Genomic DNA, 15,057 nt, shown 5'->3' with positions numbered 1-15,057 from the left:
CATCATTCAAGCCATCACATTCCATGAACAATGAACCGATGCCCATCCGCACCTCTTTGTCGCTACAGTCATGTCCAATACACCCAAAAAGCCCTAAAGCAACCATGTCGCTCACTCTCAAGAACAATGACGCTCTACTACAATGCCACTCCTGCCAGCAGAACCACCTCTCAGACAGGTAAACAAGCCACCCCAACACAACCCAACCGAGTCTAATCACTACTAGACTGGAACAACCACGATGAATTCTTCAAATTCACACGAGGCCGCTTTCTCGTCGATGAAGCCATAAACCGCCGCATGCGCGAAATCCAGTTCGACATGAACAGCCTCGCCCGTGTCGCAGCAGAATCAGTCGGAGCCACTCACTGCACCTCCATACAGAAGTACCCCGACGGCATGTTCAACAAGGCCTTTCTCATGTCGATGGACAATGGCCGCGAAGTCGTAGCCAAGGTTCCTAATCCGAATGCTGGTATTCCGCATCTAACGACAGCTAGCGAGGTTGCTACCATGGACTTTGTAGGTATATCCTGACTTGTATTTATGCATGCCAGGTCCAGCTAACACAACTTGACCCTGGGAGGCCAGAAACGTGCTTGAAACACCAGTGCCTCGTGTCTATACATGGAACTCGCATGCACAATCACACCCAGTTGGGGCTGAGTTCATCATCTTGGAGAAAGCTGCCGGCGTTCCTCTTTCTCATGTCTGGGAGACACTGAAACTACCTCGGAAGCTACAAGTGCTTCTTGCCGTGATACGTCTACAGAAGAAATGGCTGAGCGTGTTATTCTCGCATTACGGTAGCTTATACTACGCAAAAGACATCCAAGTATCACCACCAGAAGACACCCACTACATCAAGAACGGCAAAGCCGTCAAGGATTCACAATTCGCCATCGGCCCTACCACAGGCCGCGATTGGTGCGATGCGAGCCGCTCACTTTTGGATATAGATAGAGGACCATGTACATCCTACGTCAGAATCTCTCCCATCTGCGAGCAGTCGCTGACACGTTCGTAGGGTCCGATATACTCCAATTTCTGCAAGCAGTTGGGACACGAGAAACAAAAGCTATCCAATCCCTGCACCCACCCAAACAACTAGCCCTATTCTGCGGCCCAAACCAAACTCACAGCTTTATCCCACTACCTCCAAATCCTCGAATCCCTCATCCCAAAAGACACAGCCCTAACCAACCCCCACCTCTGGCACAACGACCTCCACGACGACAACATCTTCATCGACCCGCAGAACCCCGAATCCATCACTTCCATAATCGACTGGCAATCAACCCATGTCTCCCCTCTCTTCAACCACAATCCCGATCCAGCCTTCCTCGACTGGACGGATGGCCTCGAACCCGAGACGCTCGACCTACTACCTAGACCAAATCTCTCCGGTCTCACTCCCCAGGAAAGAGCCGCAGCAGTGCGCGAATACACCACCCAGAACTTATTCATCGGATGGCGTAAGCTCACGCGCGCCAAGAACCCAGCTCTATATCGAGCTATCGAGTTCAGAAAGACGCCCGCGTACAGGTTGATATTCCTCGCTCATCGAATGTTCGAGTATGGCGAGGCGCATTTCATGTCGCTGCTTGTTGATATGAAGGATCATTGGGGAGATTTACCAGATACTGGTGATGTCCCGTTCCCGTTTGAGTTCACAGATGCGGAGATCGAGCGCATTAAAGTGGCCTGTGATGGAGCGGTGGCGGGGACGGAGCTTGTCGATGGGGTGAAGGAGCAATTGGGTGGTTTGTGGCCGGATAAGGGGCTTATTGAGAATGAGAGGTATGAGGAGTGTAGGGCTGCGCTGGGGGAAGTTAGGGATCGGATTGTGGAGGAGTTGGGAGAGAGTGAGGAGGAGAGGGAGGAGTATCGGCGGTGGTGGCCTTTTGATTGAACTATTTCAGAGGGATAGGATATTTGTTGGTATGATAGAAAATCCGTTCTTATGTACTATGATGTTATTAAAGAAATCCAAAACTTTTTCTAGTCCTCTACCTCTATCTACCAACAATACCCAGAGTAATCCAGCACCCCTTTTATATAAGTGAACAGATAACCATAAGAAACGCCAGAAAGTAACATAAACCAGAATCAATCAATAAAGGACAAAGAAGGCAAATAGTTTAAGCCTTCCTCCCCAAATCCACATCCCTAACCAACTTCAACATCTCCGTCCCCCTACTCACATCCCCATCCTCCTGCAACCCAAAGAACGGCTTAACAGCCACATCGACCGTCTCCTCAAACAACCTACCCACAACCAACTCCTTCAAATCCTCGCCAGTCTGGGCGAAATCCGGATAAGCATTCAACTCCAACAACCAAGCATTACCCTTCTTATCGACCAAAAAGTCCACACCGAAGAGCTCAAACGCATTCGGCAGAGTCTGGAAATGCACCATCATGCCCCTCGCCGCAGCCTCGAAGATCTCGCCACTCACGGCGCAAATTTGATCAAAGACGTTCTGTTTCCATGTATCGCTGAGACCGGGGACGTAGTCCTCTAGGTTCCAGAAGCGACGGACGCTGTCAGGGTTAGCGCGGCCGTTTTCCTGGAAACAGGTGTTGGTGAGATGACGGGCGAGGTCGGTGACTTCGTCTTCGTCTTCGAAGGGAGGACAGTAGGGTTTTGCGGCGAAGAGGGCGAGCATTTCCTTGAAGACGTAGATTTTGAGGGAGCCGACGGCGAGGACGTAGGTGCGGATGTGGAATTTGCGGTTGTGGGAGGAGGGGATGAGCAGTGGGGGGTCGATGTAGGGTTGGGCGATGAAGTGGCGGAGTTGAGAGGTCACCACGCCGTGGTTGTCGTCTTCTTCTTCTTCTTCGGGCTCTGGACGTTCGGAGCCGCTTTCATCGTCGGAGTCGGGCACTTCCCATTCTTCGAAGATCTCGCGCAGCCCGTCTTCGCTGTTGAAGAGGCGGATACCTTGGCCGCGGTCGCTCATGCCGGGTTTGAGAATCCACCATTCTTTTTCTTCGTCGGGGAGGGTTTCGTTCTTGGCGAGGCTGTCGCGTAGCTCGTAGGCCTCGAGGAGGGCGTCGTCGAGGAATTCGGCGTAGTCGAGCTCGAAGTCGAAGCCAGGCTTGAAGTGCTTGGCTAGGACGCTGTCCGGGTGTTTCGTTACCCAGTTGATGACGGTGTTGGACAGGTAGTGTTTGCGGATGAGGGCTTTGCGGATGATATAGGCGTTGGCGAGAGAGGTGGAGGTGTGCATCATGACATGCTCGAAGTCTAGCCGTTCGTATTCGCGGTACTGGAAGATAGGCGTAGTGCGAGAGGGAAGGTCAGCGAGAGATGAAATGGCGCGACATTGACCAATTCCAAGACGACACTGGAGCGCCCGCTCCATCAGACTCTGGACATAGGAGTCGTCGCTGTCGACGAGAGAATAGAAGGTAGGCTCAGTGTTATTATCCGGTCTACATGAGATGGAATCTATCAGAATACCAGCCATAACAGACAGACCAAGATAAAGTGGTAGCAAAAACATCAGTCAAAGGGGCGAACAGCAGAGCGCGAGATGCATAAACTAGCTTGTATATCTGACAGACGCGCAAATTCTATGTTATATGCAACCACGCCGCGACTCAGCATCATTCCACTCACAGCGTAATCTCTCCTTGAATTCCAGGTGTATGCATGAAATTGGCTCGAAGCGGCGTAACACTGTGACGCATTAGCGGTTTGGCCAGCAAAATGATAGGGTCTGTACAAACCTGGTCATGCCCTCCTTGACAGCCCAGCCGTCGTTCCCTGGAGCACCCTCCTCCACACTTCTGTACACATCCGAGAAGTTTGGCGCCCACTCGAAGTGTTTGTGTTGGATGCGAGATCTCTTCAATGGGGTCGTTCCATCCACGGCTGATGGCGCCTTCTCTCCCGCGGGCACAGTCTGGTGTCGCACGTCGTGCTCCTGCTTCTCAGGCGTATTGGCCGAGGCCGAGGCATCGACCGCGCGAAAACAGCTGCCCGATGACCAGCGGTTATCAAGCATGTTGGTGTACAGCACCTTGTTCTGGCTCACACCAGGCTCCAGGGGGACATTGACAGTATATAGATCCACACCGTGGGCCCAATTCTTGTGGAGGTACTCGATTAACCGAACGGCATGACGCGATGCCTCCGCGATGACAACGGGATCATGGTCTCTGGAGCTAAAGGCGTACGACAGTGCGATAGCGGGCTTACCGCAGACTGCTGCCTCCATAGCACCGCCAATGGTTCCACTGGACAGGGCGAAGAGAGCAGTTGAATTCCGGCCGTAGTTCGGACCGGACACCACGAGGTCAATCGGGCCACGGTCTTGGAAGTAGTGGTACAGGCCAATCTGAACACAGCTGGCCGGTGTGGAGTCCACAAGAATCCATTCATCTCCATCGTAGTTGTCATCATCGCCCTCGTTCATGCCATGAGGGAATTCGTGTGTGGTCCCATCGTCTTTGTGCAGAGTACCGGGACGGAAGTAGGTTGGCTTCACGGCGGCCCCGATCAAGTGGGCTTTACCGATCCATGATCGCTGCTGGTGGGGGAGAACGACAGATACAATGTGCCCGGCAGACTGCAACGATTGGACGAAGGAATGGATGTACGGCGAGGACTGGTTGGACGGCGGGCCGTCGTCGTTGACAACCTATAGGCGGAGGATGGTGATCAGCATGAGTCCAGAGGGGGATTGGGGGAAATGAATCTGGTCTTGCTCCAGAAGAGGTCTGCGAGATTAAGATAGGCCACTTACTAAGATATGCATTGTATGGGCGTGAGGAGTCTGGAGCGAGAGACACAGGGGTTGAGGAGAGAAGGAAGAGATGGTGGAGGGGCAGACAAAGGCAGAGTTGGGCGGCAGCGATATTCCCCCGCCTTTCTCTTCCTTCTCCACCCGTTATCGATAACTACTCTGCCTTAACTATATTCATCGCTCCATCTGCAGTCCAGTACTCATCAACATTCAAACCAGTACACAACTGTATCGTATTGGGTATCTCGAAAGGAATAGCTACAATGCCTATCTCTGTTACTCTTGAATTATATGGCTTCGCCGTCTCTGCACTCCTCGGGCGTGAGCACTCTCCCTGGCTGTGCCTGAGCCAGAAGCCTCCAGAGGCTCTTCGCCTCGGCCATCTTCTGCGTCCCCTTCAAACAGATATTTGTTTAGGGCAATTTCATCTGCACTTCCCACATCACCTTCCTCGTCATCATCTTCCTCGTCCTCTTCCTTCACGGCCTCCTCAGGCTCTATTGCCCTCCTTTTCCCCGCTGCGTTGGAGGATTCCGCAATCGGTACATCGGAAAGCGGCTCGTCAATTTCCTCCTCTTCTTTCTTGATGAGGGTTGTAGCGCTGCGATCCTCCTCCTTAACAACAACAGGACCGGATGTGTCATCCCGACTGCTAAGAAGCGATGCTAAAAATAGCCATGCGAGCCCTGCAGAAGCCATGCTGATGCTCCAGAACAGGAACCCGAAGACAACGAATGAAGTGAGTCTCCAGTTATACATGACCCAGCTAACCTTCCTATCAGCATCGTAAAGAGACCGAGAATATAAGGGGTATCAAGGACATACCGCAAGCCCGTAAACCGCGCCCGGAACATGACCTTCGCCTTGTATACTTGCATTATCTCCGAGCTGTGCAGCTCCAAGCGCAAGCTTTCTGGTATGTTGCGCGAACCACGAGCGAACTGCACTCGTTCCATCATCGGCACTTGTAGCTTCTCCGCTTCGTGGTGCCATCCCAGCACGTAAAACGGCATGAACGAGATCTTACTAGCGGTGTCCACCAACGGCGAAGCATAGGTAAGAATGGCAGGGCGGCGCGAGTGGGAGAGAGTCGTAATCGAAGTGTTCGTATCCTGCGGAGTAGACGTGAACGGACGGGAAAGAAGGGCCAAATCTAGCATGAAATTTCCCGCGGCGAGATTGGAGGGTGTTCGTGGTAATTCGAGTTCCACCTGGACATCGTACGGCAGGGATGAAACCAGGTCTGATCCCAGGCTTGCGATTCCCCAGGGAGGCCCTTCGCTAGAATTCGGTAACAGGAAGAGTCAATCATCAGTCATAACCATAGATCAAGCGAAGGCATCAAGAGCTCAATGTCTGCTCATATTATAGACCCTAACTCACCCAAACTGCAAGTGAACAATCCGTTCAAGGCCCGCCTGCGGGATGAACCTGTAGTAGAAGACCCCATACGCGACCGTCGATGTGACGATCATGGCTATAGCCGTACAGAAGAATAGAAAGGCCCCTAAATAGATCTTTTGGGCTCGTTTCGATACAAGTGGTCGGAGATATTCTGTCACTGTGTGCTGCGTGTTTGCGAAAGTCGTTAGTTCCTGGTCTGCCACGATGGATGGGAGAAGGGAGAGGAATTGGTACCATCACTTCTGACACGACGCCCCTATGAGGATCTGCTCCATCGTCAGGATTCATGGTTCCTTGATCGTTCTGTAAAATTCGGGAATTGGGAGGTGCGGCGACAGGAGAACCGCCGCAACAATTGTTTTGTTCCGAAGAGGTACGAGGATCGCGTCGACGTCACCGAGCAGCACGGCGCGGAGAATCTCCCCGACGCCGATCACCAATCTAAGGGACTGAACTGCTCCACCAAACAATATGCTCTCTCACCATCTAGACCATCTCTCTACTGAGATCTGTTTTCTACGGATTCGTATGCACCGATACTCATGGACTCATCTTTTTTAGGATAAACTTATCGTTACAGACTACCGATGTGGTAGATGGAATGGATAAGAAAAAAACACCAACATGAAGCGTAAGAGACACGAGCAGAAAGGAACAAGATATAAGCACCATGTAGCGATGGACCATGCTAACACGTCCTAATATGCATACCCCGCCCAGAAACCCAACCGAAACAATGAGAATAGAAACATAGAACAATACAGCATGCCAACGGAAAGCAAAGCAAACGTAGAAACCCTTCAGATCATACACCCCGGTAAAGACCCGTATTTTTGCGCTGCATTGTCATGAGCGGCATCGATAGAACACCATCAGAGTCGGTCATCGCGGCTGAATGCAAGGCATGGAAACATGATCAAATACTTCGTATTAATATAGTGGAAGAAGATAGAGGAGAGAGTATAGGTTGGCGATCACTCAAGCCATGGCCCGCGGGCTCTGTTGCTGGATGTGCTGCAGGAGAGCATCGAACAGACGGCCGATCTAGTGGGGAATGTCACGTCAGTGAAAAGAACTAATAAACCGTTCAGACAAAGGTCAGCTTACCTCAGGCGCAGCCTGAATAAACGGAAGACGGAAGAAGGTGTAGCTCCGGTTCTGAAGCAGCTCCTGCAGGGTAATGATGAGACCCCATGGGTGAGGGCGGTGGACAATAAGCCTCTCGAGAAGCACCCGGATGATTTGCTGACGAATGTCAGAATCGTCCTGCTCCGAGTAGTCGGTGCCGAACAGGCGGAGAATGGCGAAGCTAAAGAAGTAGGTATGGCTGTTGGGGTAGCGGAGCTGATTGGCCATGCCGCTCAGGAGATAGTACCGCGCCTCAGGCCGGAAGGCCTTTGCTAGCTTCTCGAGAAGCGTCGAGTGAGGGGAATTGTCAAAGGCCGCGCGAATGTTGCCCTTGGTCGCATTTGCAGACACGGCGCTCTGACCGATGTAAAGTACAAGCGCGTTCAAAAGGACCATGTTGACGTTAATCGGCGTATAGTAGGGGCCGGTTTCCTTGGTGGGAGGATTGTACACGGCATCGGAGATCTGCTGAATGACCGAGTCAGATGCATTGGTGCTCTGGAGTGCACTGTCGACAGCACTCTTGATGTTGGCCTGTTCCAGCGGACCTGCAGTATCACCGGCGATTCTGGGGGCTTCCCGCATTTCTTCCAGACGCTCAACCTTCAACCCCTCCCTGAACGGGTCCGGGAGTTTGTGGAAGGACGACGGATAAGCACTCAGGACCAGGTTCCGAAGCTGAGCGCAATGAGCAGGGATGACGTTACAGAACTGGAAGTGATTCTCTGCCACGAACTCAGGGAAATCGTGATGCAAGATCAGCAAGATGCGAAGAACACCCTTGTACAAGTCCTTAGCAACGTATGAAATGCTGGCCGGCTTGAGCTGCTCGCCAATGTAAGAGAGCAGCGCCTGCATGATTTCGCAGTACGGTCCCCAGCCCGCCCGCTCCGGCATGTTCAGCATACCGGACATAAAGAATCTGTGAGAGACCAACGACAGCCACCCGTAAACGAATCCTGGGCAGTACTTGGGCTGAAGAGACAGAAACTTGTTAGCAAAGGCGAACATCATGTCCTGATGCTGATCGCTTTGCTGAAGCCCGTTCATGGAATATTCACACAGAATGCTGGAGAATAGCCTGAAGAAGACACGCTGATTGAAGGCCTCGCCTCTCATGACATGGTGGTGGTTCAGGACAAGCACAAGCAGTGAGAGGGTAGAATTGAAGAAGGCTGCCTTGCTTGTCTTGGCAGCTCCTGTAGACTCGCCTTGGAACTTGACAAGTAAGACAACCAGCTTGCCAAGGGCATCGATGTAGAGGAAAGCCTCATCGAGACTTCCACTAGGGTTCTGTGACTCGTGATCGAACATTGCAACCGAGATGTCGATGCTAAGGCGGAAGAAGAGTGCCGAGTCTTCTTGGTTGTCCATGACCTGTCGCTGATGCAGATCCTTGAGGAAAGAATAGTAGGTGCGATCAATGGCACCGGGAGCCTTGTAGATACCAATCCACTCGCTGAAGATATACTCCATCTGGTCACGCTTGGACCTGGCCTTGTCACTGAGTAGGGGGTTGACGACTTCGGGAATGCCGGATTCACGCAGCTTGCGAATGATGTCGTTGGCCACAGTAACGTCCGAATCTTCCGCAAGCCATTGGCTCATGGCTTCAAGACTACCCGAGAAGTCAGATCTTAGAGCAGAGGGTTCCTCGCTGAAGAGAACACGGTCCATGAGGTTGGAGAGGACATCCAGGGCAGCAGTGTTCTTTTGCAGAATAAGACGTGTCAAGATCATGTCAACTCGACGAATATCCAGTAGTCCGACATCAATGAGTGCAACCGTGACTGGCACGTTGAACATGTGCTCGTCGTCAACCTCAGAAAGTATGGCCCAGGTGTAGCGGGCCACAAGAGTGGACATATCGCACAGTTTCGCAAGCAAGTGTGCGAGGACTTCAATCTCTAATGTCCCGGGTGTCTGCGAATACAGAGTCGTACAGATTCTGAGGCCAGTGAGACGAGCGAGTTCTTCACCGTTGGGAGAGGCAAGGATAGTGCGAAGTGCTTGGTTGTACTCTTGGAGGACAGCACTCTCCCTGCCAAGGTCCCGGATGCGCTCTTCAGGAGCGTTCCGAGCTGCCTGCTGTAACTCGGAAACTATGCTCTCGACCTTCTCACGCGGGCTTTGTGCCTCAAGGAAGCCATTGAGCTGAGACTGTGCGCCGACAAGACCAGTCTGCTGTAACCGAGCATCTTGCTGGGCTTGTGGTGTCCTATGGGGTACAGCTGGCTGTTCTGCAGGAGTAGAGAGATTGGGAATAGGCGAATATGGTTCCTGAAGAACATCTGGAAGCTGTCGACCAGAATCGGTGGAAACATTCTGAACGTGGGCCGCTGCCGGGCCACGGGCTTGACGGGCAAATTCCTCATAAATTGCCAGTTGCTCTTTGTTCAACCCTCCTGCAGCCTGTCGGTAAGGCTCGGGGATGAAAAGGCCCCAGCGATTCATTGATGGGTCAATGAAAGGCTCATTGGGCCGGGCCGCCCTGTGACGCCGACGAGCTTCCAACTGGGGTTCGATAACCTTCTCGATCTCAGGAAGAGACTTCTCCTCTGCGGCCTTCTCAACGATACCGCAAGCAGCATCGAGGTTATCGTTGACACACATGAGAATCAACCCCTCAGGCATTGGCTGATCGGAATACTCTTGCTGGATCATGCGAATGTAATTGGTCATGCTCACCTTGAGCGGTTCCTTACAGGTCACAAGAGCCAGGCTACCAGCCAGTTGCCTAACCATTATGCCAGCCGCATGACGCACTCTTTCCTCATCAGGCTCCATTGCGAAGTCCTTCGACACCAGTTGGACGGTGGAGATAGATGCGATGGTAACTGAGCGTTCCACAACGGGAGTGATAATTTCCGCGATGGCACGCTCGACCGCACTGTGCACTATCTGCCGAAGGACATTCGGGTCCACCATGCTGCTGGCAGACGACGGGAGTACAAGGATCTTGTCCAAGCTCGGGAGAGTCGACATAATGGCAGCGGGCGACAATCGCTCGTGGCGGATTCCTTGATTGATGCTTGTGAGAGTCATGTCCTCGAACGCCTCCAGACCATCTGGAATATTGGCCGTAGACAGCGCATCTTCGATGTGAGCAGAGCGGTCACGGATGATGACAGAGGGCTCAATGGTCTTGTGATCGAGGTCGAGGTCCTTGCACAGGACTTCAATTTCGAACTTCAAGTTCAACTTGAGTTCAGCGAAATGATACAGTTCCATGAGCAATGCAAGGATGTCCATCAGCCAAGGATTGGGAGGGTTAAACACCGTGGACTTGGTGGCTTGAACGAGCACCTTGCATGTGAAAGGAATCACGATAGTCAGGCGCTGGCTATCAAATCCCTCCAAGAGAAGTCCCTTGAAGTAGACATTCTTATGTTTGATGGGCTTGTCCTTGGCTATGGTCAAAGATCCAAGCCATGCACCGAGGTTCTTGAGATGACCGCGATCGGTGGATGAGTTGATTGTAGCTTCGGAGTTCAGAAGCTTGGATACACTGACATAGGTTTCCCTTAGAACTTCCGCCCATAACAGCTTGTCATTGATACGGTCCAGCAGGTCAAGGTAGAGCTGCTGGAAATTCGGCTGCAATTTCGCACGTTCCTCCACGAGGTAAGACGCGAACCATTGATGGTGTTGGTCACGAAGAACATCCGTGAGATCACGCAGCTTCTCATCAATGTTTTGTTCAGACACGTTGTTCAATACGAAGAGAATCTTGTCTTGGACATCTTCATCAGGATCACGATAGACCTCAGGTCTGAGAAGCGGATCAACATGAACGGAAACAAATTTACGAGTCGATCCATCCGCGGTCGCGTTCTCGTCAACGTTCCCATTCACGGCAGCACCCGGAATACTGTCCGCTCTTCCAGGCTCATCCCTAACTTGACTCCCTTGCTCACGCAGAACTTCCTCGGCTTTCTGGTAGATCGTAGTGCCCTGCAGGGTTGGGATTTGTAGGAGCAGGTGGCAGAAGCCAGCCCATTCAGGAAGACGGTTGATCAACTGCTCAATCGCCTCGACACCGAACTTGTACATAGGATCATGCATTTCGTGATCACGCACTGCCTCCAGAATCATGCCCAAGCCGACCTTCAAGGTAATTCCGTCCACTAGCCGGAAGTTGATGATGCCACCAAACATCACAGCTGTTTTGGTAAGTGCCTCCAGGGGATATTCATGGTAGCAATGGTATTCGTCAATAAGACCATGCACCATACAAGCGAATAGGTCCTGCTCGGCTGGTTCACGGGAGGACTTGTATCTTCTCATCAGTTCAAGGATTTCCCTGAGTGAGAGCTCCTCGTGATACATCTTGCCGAAAAGCTCTTGCATCTGCTTATCAACTGCCTCAGGCAACGAATTTCCGTTTTCCCCGTTGGTGTCAATGATGTCGTCGAAACCTTCTCCGTAGTTGATGAGTCGCGGATAAGTCTGAATGCATATCCGTTGGACAGGAGTAAGATTTTCGCGGTCACCGACATATTCTTCGAGAACTGACAGCAACGTGAACACCGTTTTGACCGCAAGACTAACCATCTGGGGAGCCGACTGTTCCTTCCGTTGGACGTGAAGCTCGTCTTCTGCCTTAATCCTCAGGAACTTGGATAGTAGGCTTCCCATATCCATAGGGCCTTTCTGTGCCGCATTACGAACCCATTGTTCCAGGTCGAAGGGCCCTTTACGATGAGCGTAGCAAGCAAGATCCATAGCGAGACCATTCGTATATCCCAGGAGATAGTCGAGCCAACCAAACTCGACAGCATGTTCATAGATGGCAGCAGTAGATGTCGGGTCCTGCGTGAAAGTTGTGAAGAGTTGCTCTGCTACCCACTGCCGATCTTGATGCCAGGCCCCATGCAGTGCCAAATGATATCCTTCCTCTTGTTTGAGTATGAAAACTATCAAAGTTCGAAGGACAAAGCTCTGCTGCACACTAGTCCAAGGCTGAGGGAGAGAGAGAGCCGAGCACAAGAAAACGGGTAGATCGTACTGAACAACCGCCTTGATCATCAGTTGGCTCTCCGCGGCGGCCCAAGATGCTTGGGAAAACAATGCCAGATCGAATATGGCTCTCATAGCGTCCAAGGACCGGAGTGGTGACTTTGCAGCACGTTCGCCTTGCAAGCGAACGAGCTCGGGACCATCGGCGAAGAAGTCGGAGGGAAAGGTGGCACGTAGGTTGGGGATTTGGGATACATCTGTCCTGGAAGCAATGAAAGCAGTCAGGAAGGACATCTGTGTATCACGATGCTCCCAATCACCACCCCAAAGCTTCTGAATATCCAGGGATGGGTCATCCGTAGCAGCAGCCAACAGGACCGCATACAGCTTTGCGAATTGTCGAGTATCAAGCCTCAAGCCCTCACGGTCGAAGCTCCGGAAGATAAGAGACCAGTTGATTCGCTTCTCGCCATAGTGTGCCTGAACAGCCCCGAGGAATGTCTCCAGAGAGAACTCGCGCCAATGCTGAGAGAGCACAAGGAAAAGCAGCGCACTGGCAATATGCTCTTCGCCCCAGCACTCGGACCCAGTTGAGTTTATCGTCTCAGTGACGGCGTCGGCATTTGAGGTTGCTTTCGGTCCTCTTGAGTGAAGTTGGCGGACAAGGGTATACCTGGGGTTAATGAAATTAAACATTTGAAGAGCAGACGCAACCTCAAATGGCATGTCCACGCCCAGCTTCTGATAGCGCAAGTTCGCCGCATACACCAATTTCCCCTTCACTTCATCTGTGAAATTCCTAGGCGGATACAGTATGAACCGCTCGATAGTCATGCCAATGAAAGAATTCTTGTAATCCTTGCTGACATCAGACAGCGTCGCCAGACTTTGCAGGAACGGTGTTATGGAATTGGAAATTATCGCATCAGCTGTTGGAAAGCATTCGTCAGTTGACTTAGGACGCAGTTTGATATTCGGACTAATGACTCACCTTTAGCACGCAAGTCCGACTTATTAGCGGTTTTGAAGGCCAGCGCGAGAGAAACCTTCACAAGAGGATCGAGTTTGAAGTGATCCAAAAATGTGGAGAGATCAAAATCGCGGAAGATATCTCCCTCGGATGTATCTACCGTCTCTGCGATCTTCTGGGCCTGTTCTATATCCTGAGACACTTTTTGCATCTCCTGAACTAGGAGCGGATAATTGCCAGCATTTTCCACGGACTTGTTGACCCCGGGGAAAATCTGCGGGGCATTGCCCGTAAGCAAGCGGCGAAAGTATTTGGAAAAGACCTCCATTCCGTTCGACTCAACAAGCTGGTACCAAGTCAGCATCGTACTGATACAACAAATAGTAGAGAGGAGGTTGACGTCTGCGACGCTATGATCTGATGTACTTACCTTATGAATTTGAGCAGCTTTGGTCTCCCACTTTTCTCTACCCTCTTTCTCTGTGATAGAATCTAGGAGCAGGAAAACCTGTGCGACTGATATCTTCGTCAACGACGACTGGCTCGCGTGCGCAGCAGAGCCTGAAGCTGCCGATCCCGGCTTGTCAGAGGGAAATCCCGTAGGTGAGTTCACGGTTGTACCGGACAACAACGGAGAGAAGGTGGCGCCTCTGGAAGATCCCGTCCCACCTCCGCCTCCCCCGGAGCCTCCTCCACCCGCGACAGAACCCGCTGCGGAAGCCAGATGTGACCCTGAAGACGGGGTGTGAGCTCTGAATTTAGGTGAGGAGAGAGACTGCCCAGGTTGTTGGTGCTGTTGCGAGCCAGATTGAAAGGAGGCGAACGGTGAGGGCGTGGAGGCTGGCGAGGGTACGTTCCGACCAACAGGATGGCCCCTAGCGGAGCTCAGAACGGCGGAAAAGGAGGAAGTCAAAGGAGACGCGGTTGAACCACCTGGACCAGGACTGTTGGACTGAGGTGGCCCCCGAGAAGCTGAGGCGAGTGAGGAGAGGTTGTTGGTCGCAAGTGGAGTCAACCCACGCCGAACACTAGACTGGGACACGGACGGACCCCAAGGAGATTGCTGTGACCTTGCCGGCCTGGTCGAAGAGGATTTATCGGTGCCAGAAGCAATCGACGATTGGGAGGAAGGAGGAGGGGGAGGGAAGGTCATCTAGGAGACGCGATCATTTGATCTGAAGGCGAGCGACAAATTTTTATTATTTGCAACAGAATAAAAGCAAAGTCGAAGCCAAAATTGATGGAAAACAATCGTGAGACGTGCAACAGAGCGACGGATTCTGGCAGCGGAAGAGCAGAGACCGATGGCAATGAGGAGGATGTTGCTTCGTGGCACAGGATGGAAGTTCCGATGGGTGTGAATGACGGGCAGAGAAAGCGAGGTTGAGTGGACGTGCGGGTCGGGAGGTGCCTGAGGAGTCTACACTAGATGGCCTTAGGCAGCGAAAGAGAGCTGCGTCCTGCTCCTCCCACTTACTGAAGAGAGTAGGTAGGGGATGTCGATCAATCCAAAGTTTGAGGGGGGGAAGTGTGGTGAAATACGGGCAGAGAGATAGAAATTCTCAAACCGGCAATCACGATTTTAGGGGTTCTCAAGCTGAGATTAACGACCAGTGGAAAGGACGCGCAATATAGTTTTGGGCAAAGTGCGTAGGCGAGCGACCGGACTCGACCTCCAGCTTTGTCTCTCCTGCATACTGACCACTACGTTTAGGCAAGTGCGGCTGGGGGTCCCGGGCACGTGAGCATGACGGGACCAATGCGGTGGCTTAGATAACCGCTGAGTCATCGGGTGTTCCTGGGTTGAAGGTTGCAATCGGGTTATCTACAGTCAAGGTAAAG

General features: G+C 52.2%; 4 protein-coding genes across 4 annotated transcripts; 1 reads left to right on the top strand and 3 right to left on the bottom strand.

The window, feature by feature from the left end:
• Nucleotides 1–126: 126 nt before the first annotated feature.
• BO85DRAFT_523782 (aminoglycoside phosphotransferase family protein) lies at nucleotides 127–1,912 on the top strand (the record flags this gene model as incomplete). The annotated part of the gene is made up of 5 exons (XM_025665380.1): nucleotides 127–178; nucleotides 227–522; nucleotides 587–971; nucleotides 1,028–1,056; nucleotides 1,112–1,912. 5 exons carry the CDS (start codon nucleotides 127–129, stop codon nucleotides 1,910–1,912), a joined length of 1,563 nt encoding a protein of 520 aa, XP_025511145.1.
• Nucleotides 1,913–1,958: 46 nt separating this feature from the next.
• On the bottom strand, nucleotides 1,959–4,826 carry BO85DRAFT_453314 (putative acid phosphatase). Its single transcript, XM_025661023.1, has 4 exons — nucleotides 4,755–4,826; nucleotides 3,736–4,649; nucleotides 3,626–3,685; nucleotides 1,959–3,438 (listed from the first exon to the last, which is right to left on the bottom strand). Exons 1-4 carry the CDS (start codon nucleotides 4,764–4,766, stop codon nucleotides 2,142–2,144), a joined length of 2,283 nt encoding a protein of 760 aa, XP_025511144.1. The 5' UTR covers nucleotides 4,767–4,826; the 3' UTR covers nucleotides 1,959–2,141.
• A 204-nt stretch (nucleotides 4,827–5,030) lies between these two features.
• On the bottom strand, nucleotides 5,031–6,229 carry BO85DRAFT_381999 (seipin; the record flags this gene model as incomplete). The annotated part of the gene is made up of 3 exons (XM_025656448.1): nucleotides 5,031–5,529; nucleotides 5,580–6,035; nucleotides 6,138–6,229. The coding sequence occupies 3 exons, from the start codon at nucleotides 6,227–6,229 to the stop codon at nucleotides 5,031–5,033; spliced, it is 1,047 nt and encodes a 348-aa protein (XP_025511143.1).
• A 468-nt stretch (nucleotides 6,230–6,697) lies between these two features.
• BO85DRAFT_429913 (CCR4-NOT core subunit CDC39) lies at nucleotides 6,698–14,824 on the bottom strand. The gene is made up of 4 exons (XM_025658271.1): nucleotides 13,646–14,824; nucleotides 13,237–13,561; nucleotides 7,266–13,174; nucleotides 6,698–7,202 (listed from the first exon to the last, which is right to left on the bottom strand). Exons 1-4 carry the CDS (start codon nucleotides 14,366–14,368, stop codon nucleotides 7,137–7,139), a joined length of 7,023 nt encoding a protein of 2,340 aa, XP_025511142.1. The 5' UTR covers nucleotides 14,369–14,824; the 3' UTR covers nucleotides 6,698–7,136.
• Nucleotides 14,825–15,057: the final 233 nt, after the last annotated feature.

The sequence above is a fragment of the Aspergillus piperis genome (genome assembly GCF_003184755.1).
Source record: "Aspergillus piperis CBS 112811 unplaced genomic scaffold BO85scaffold_25, whole genome shotgun sequence".
NCBI classification, from domain to species: domain Eukaryota; kingdom Fungi; phylum Ascomycota; class Eurotiomycetes; order Eurotiales; family Aspergillaceae; genus Aspergillus; species Aspergillus piperis.
This window is presented reverse-complemented; position numbering and strand designations above follow the sequence as displayed.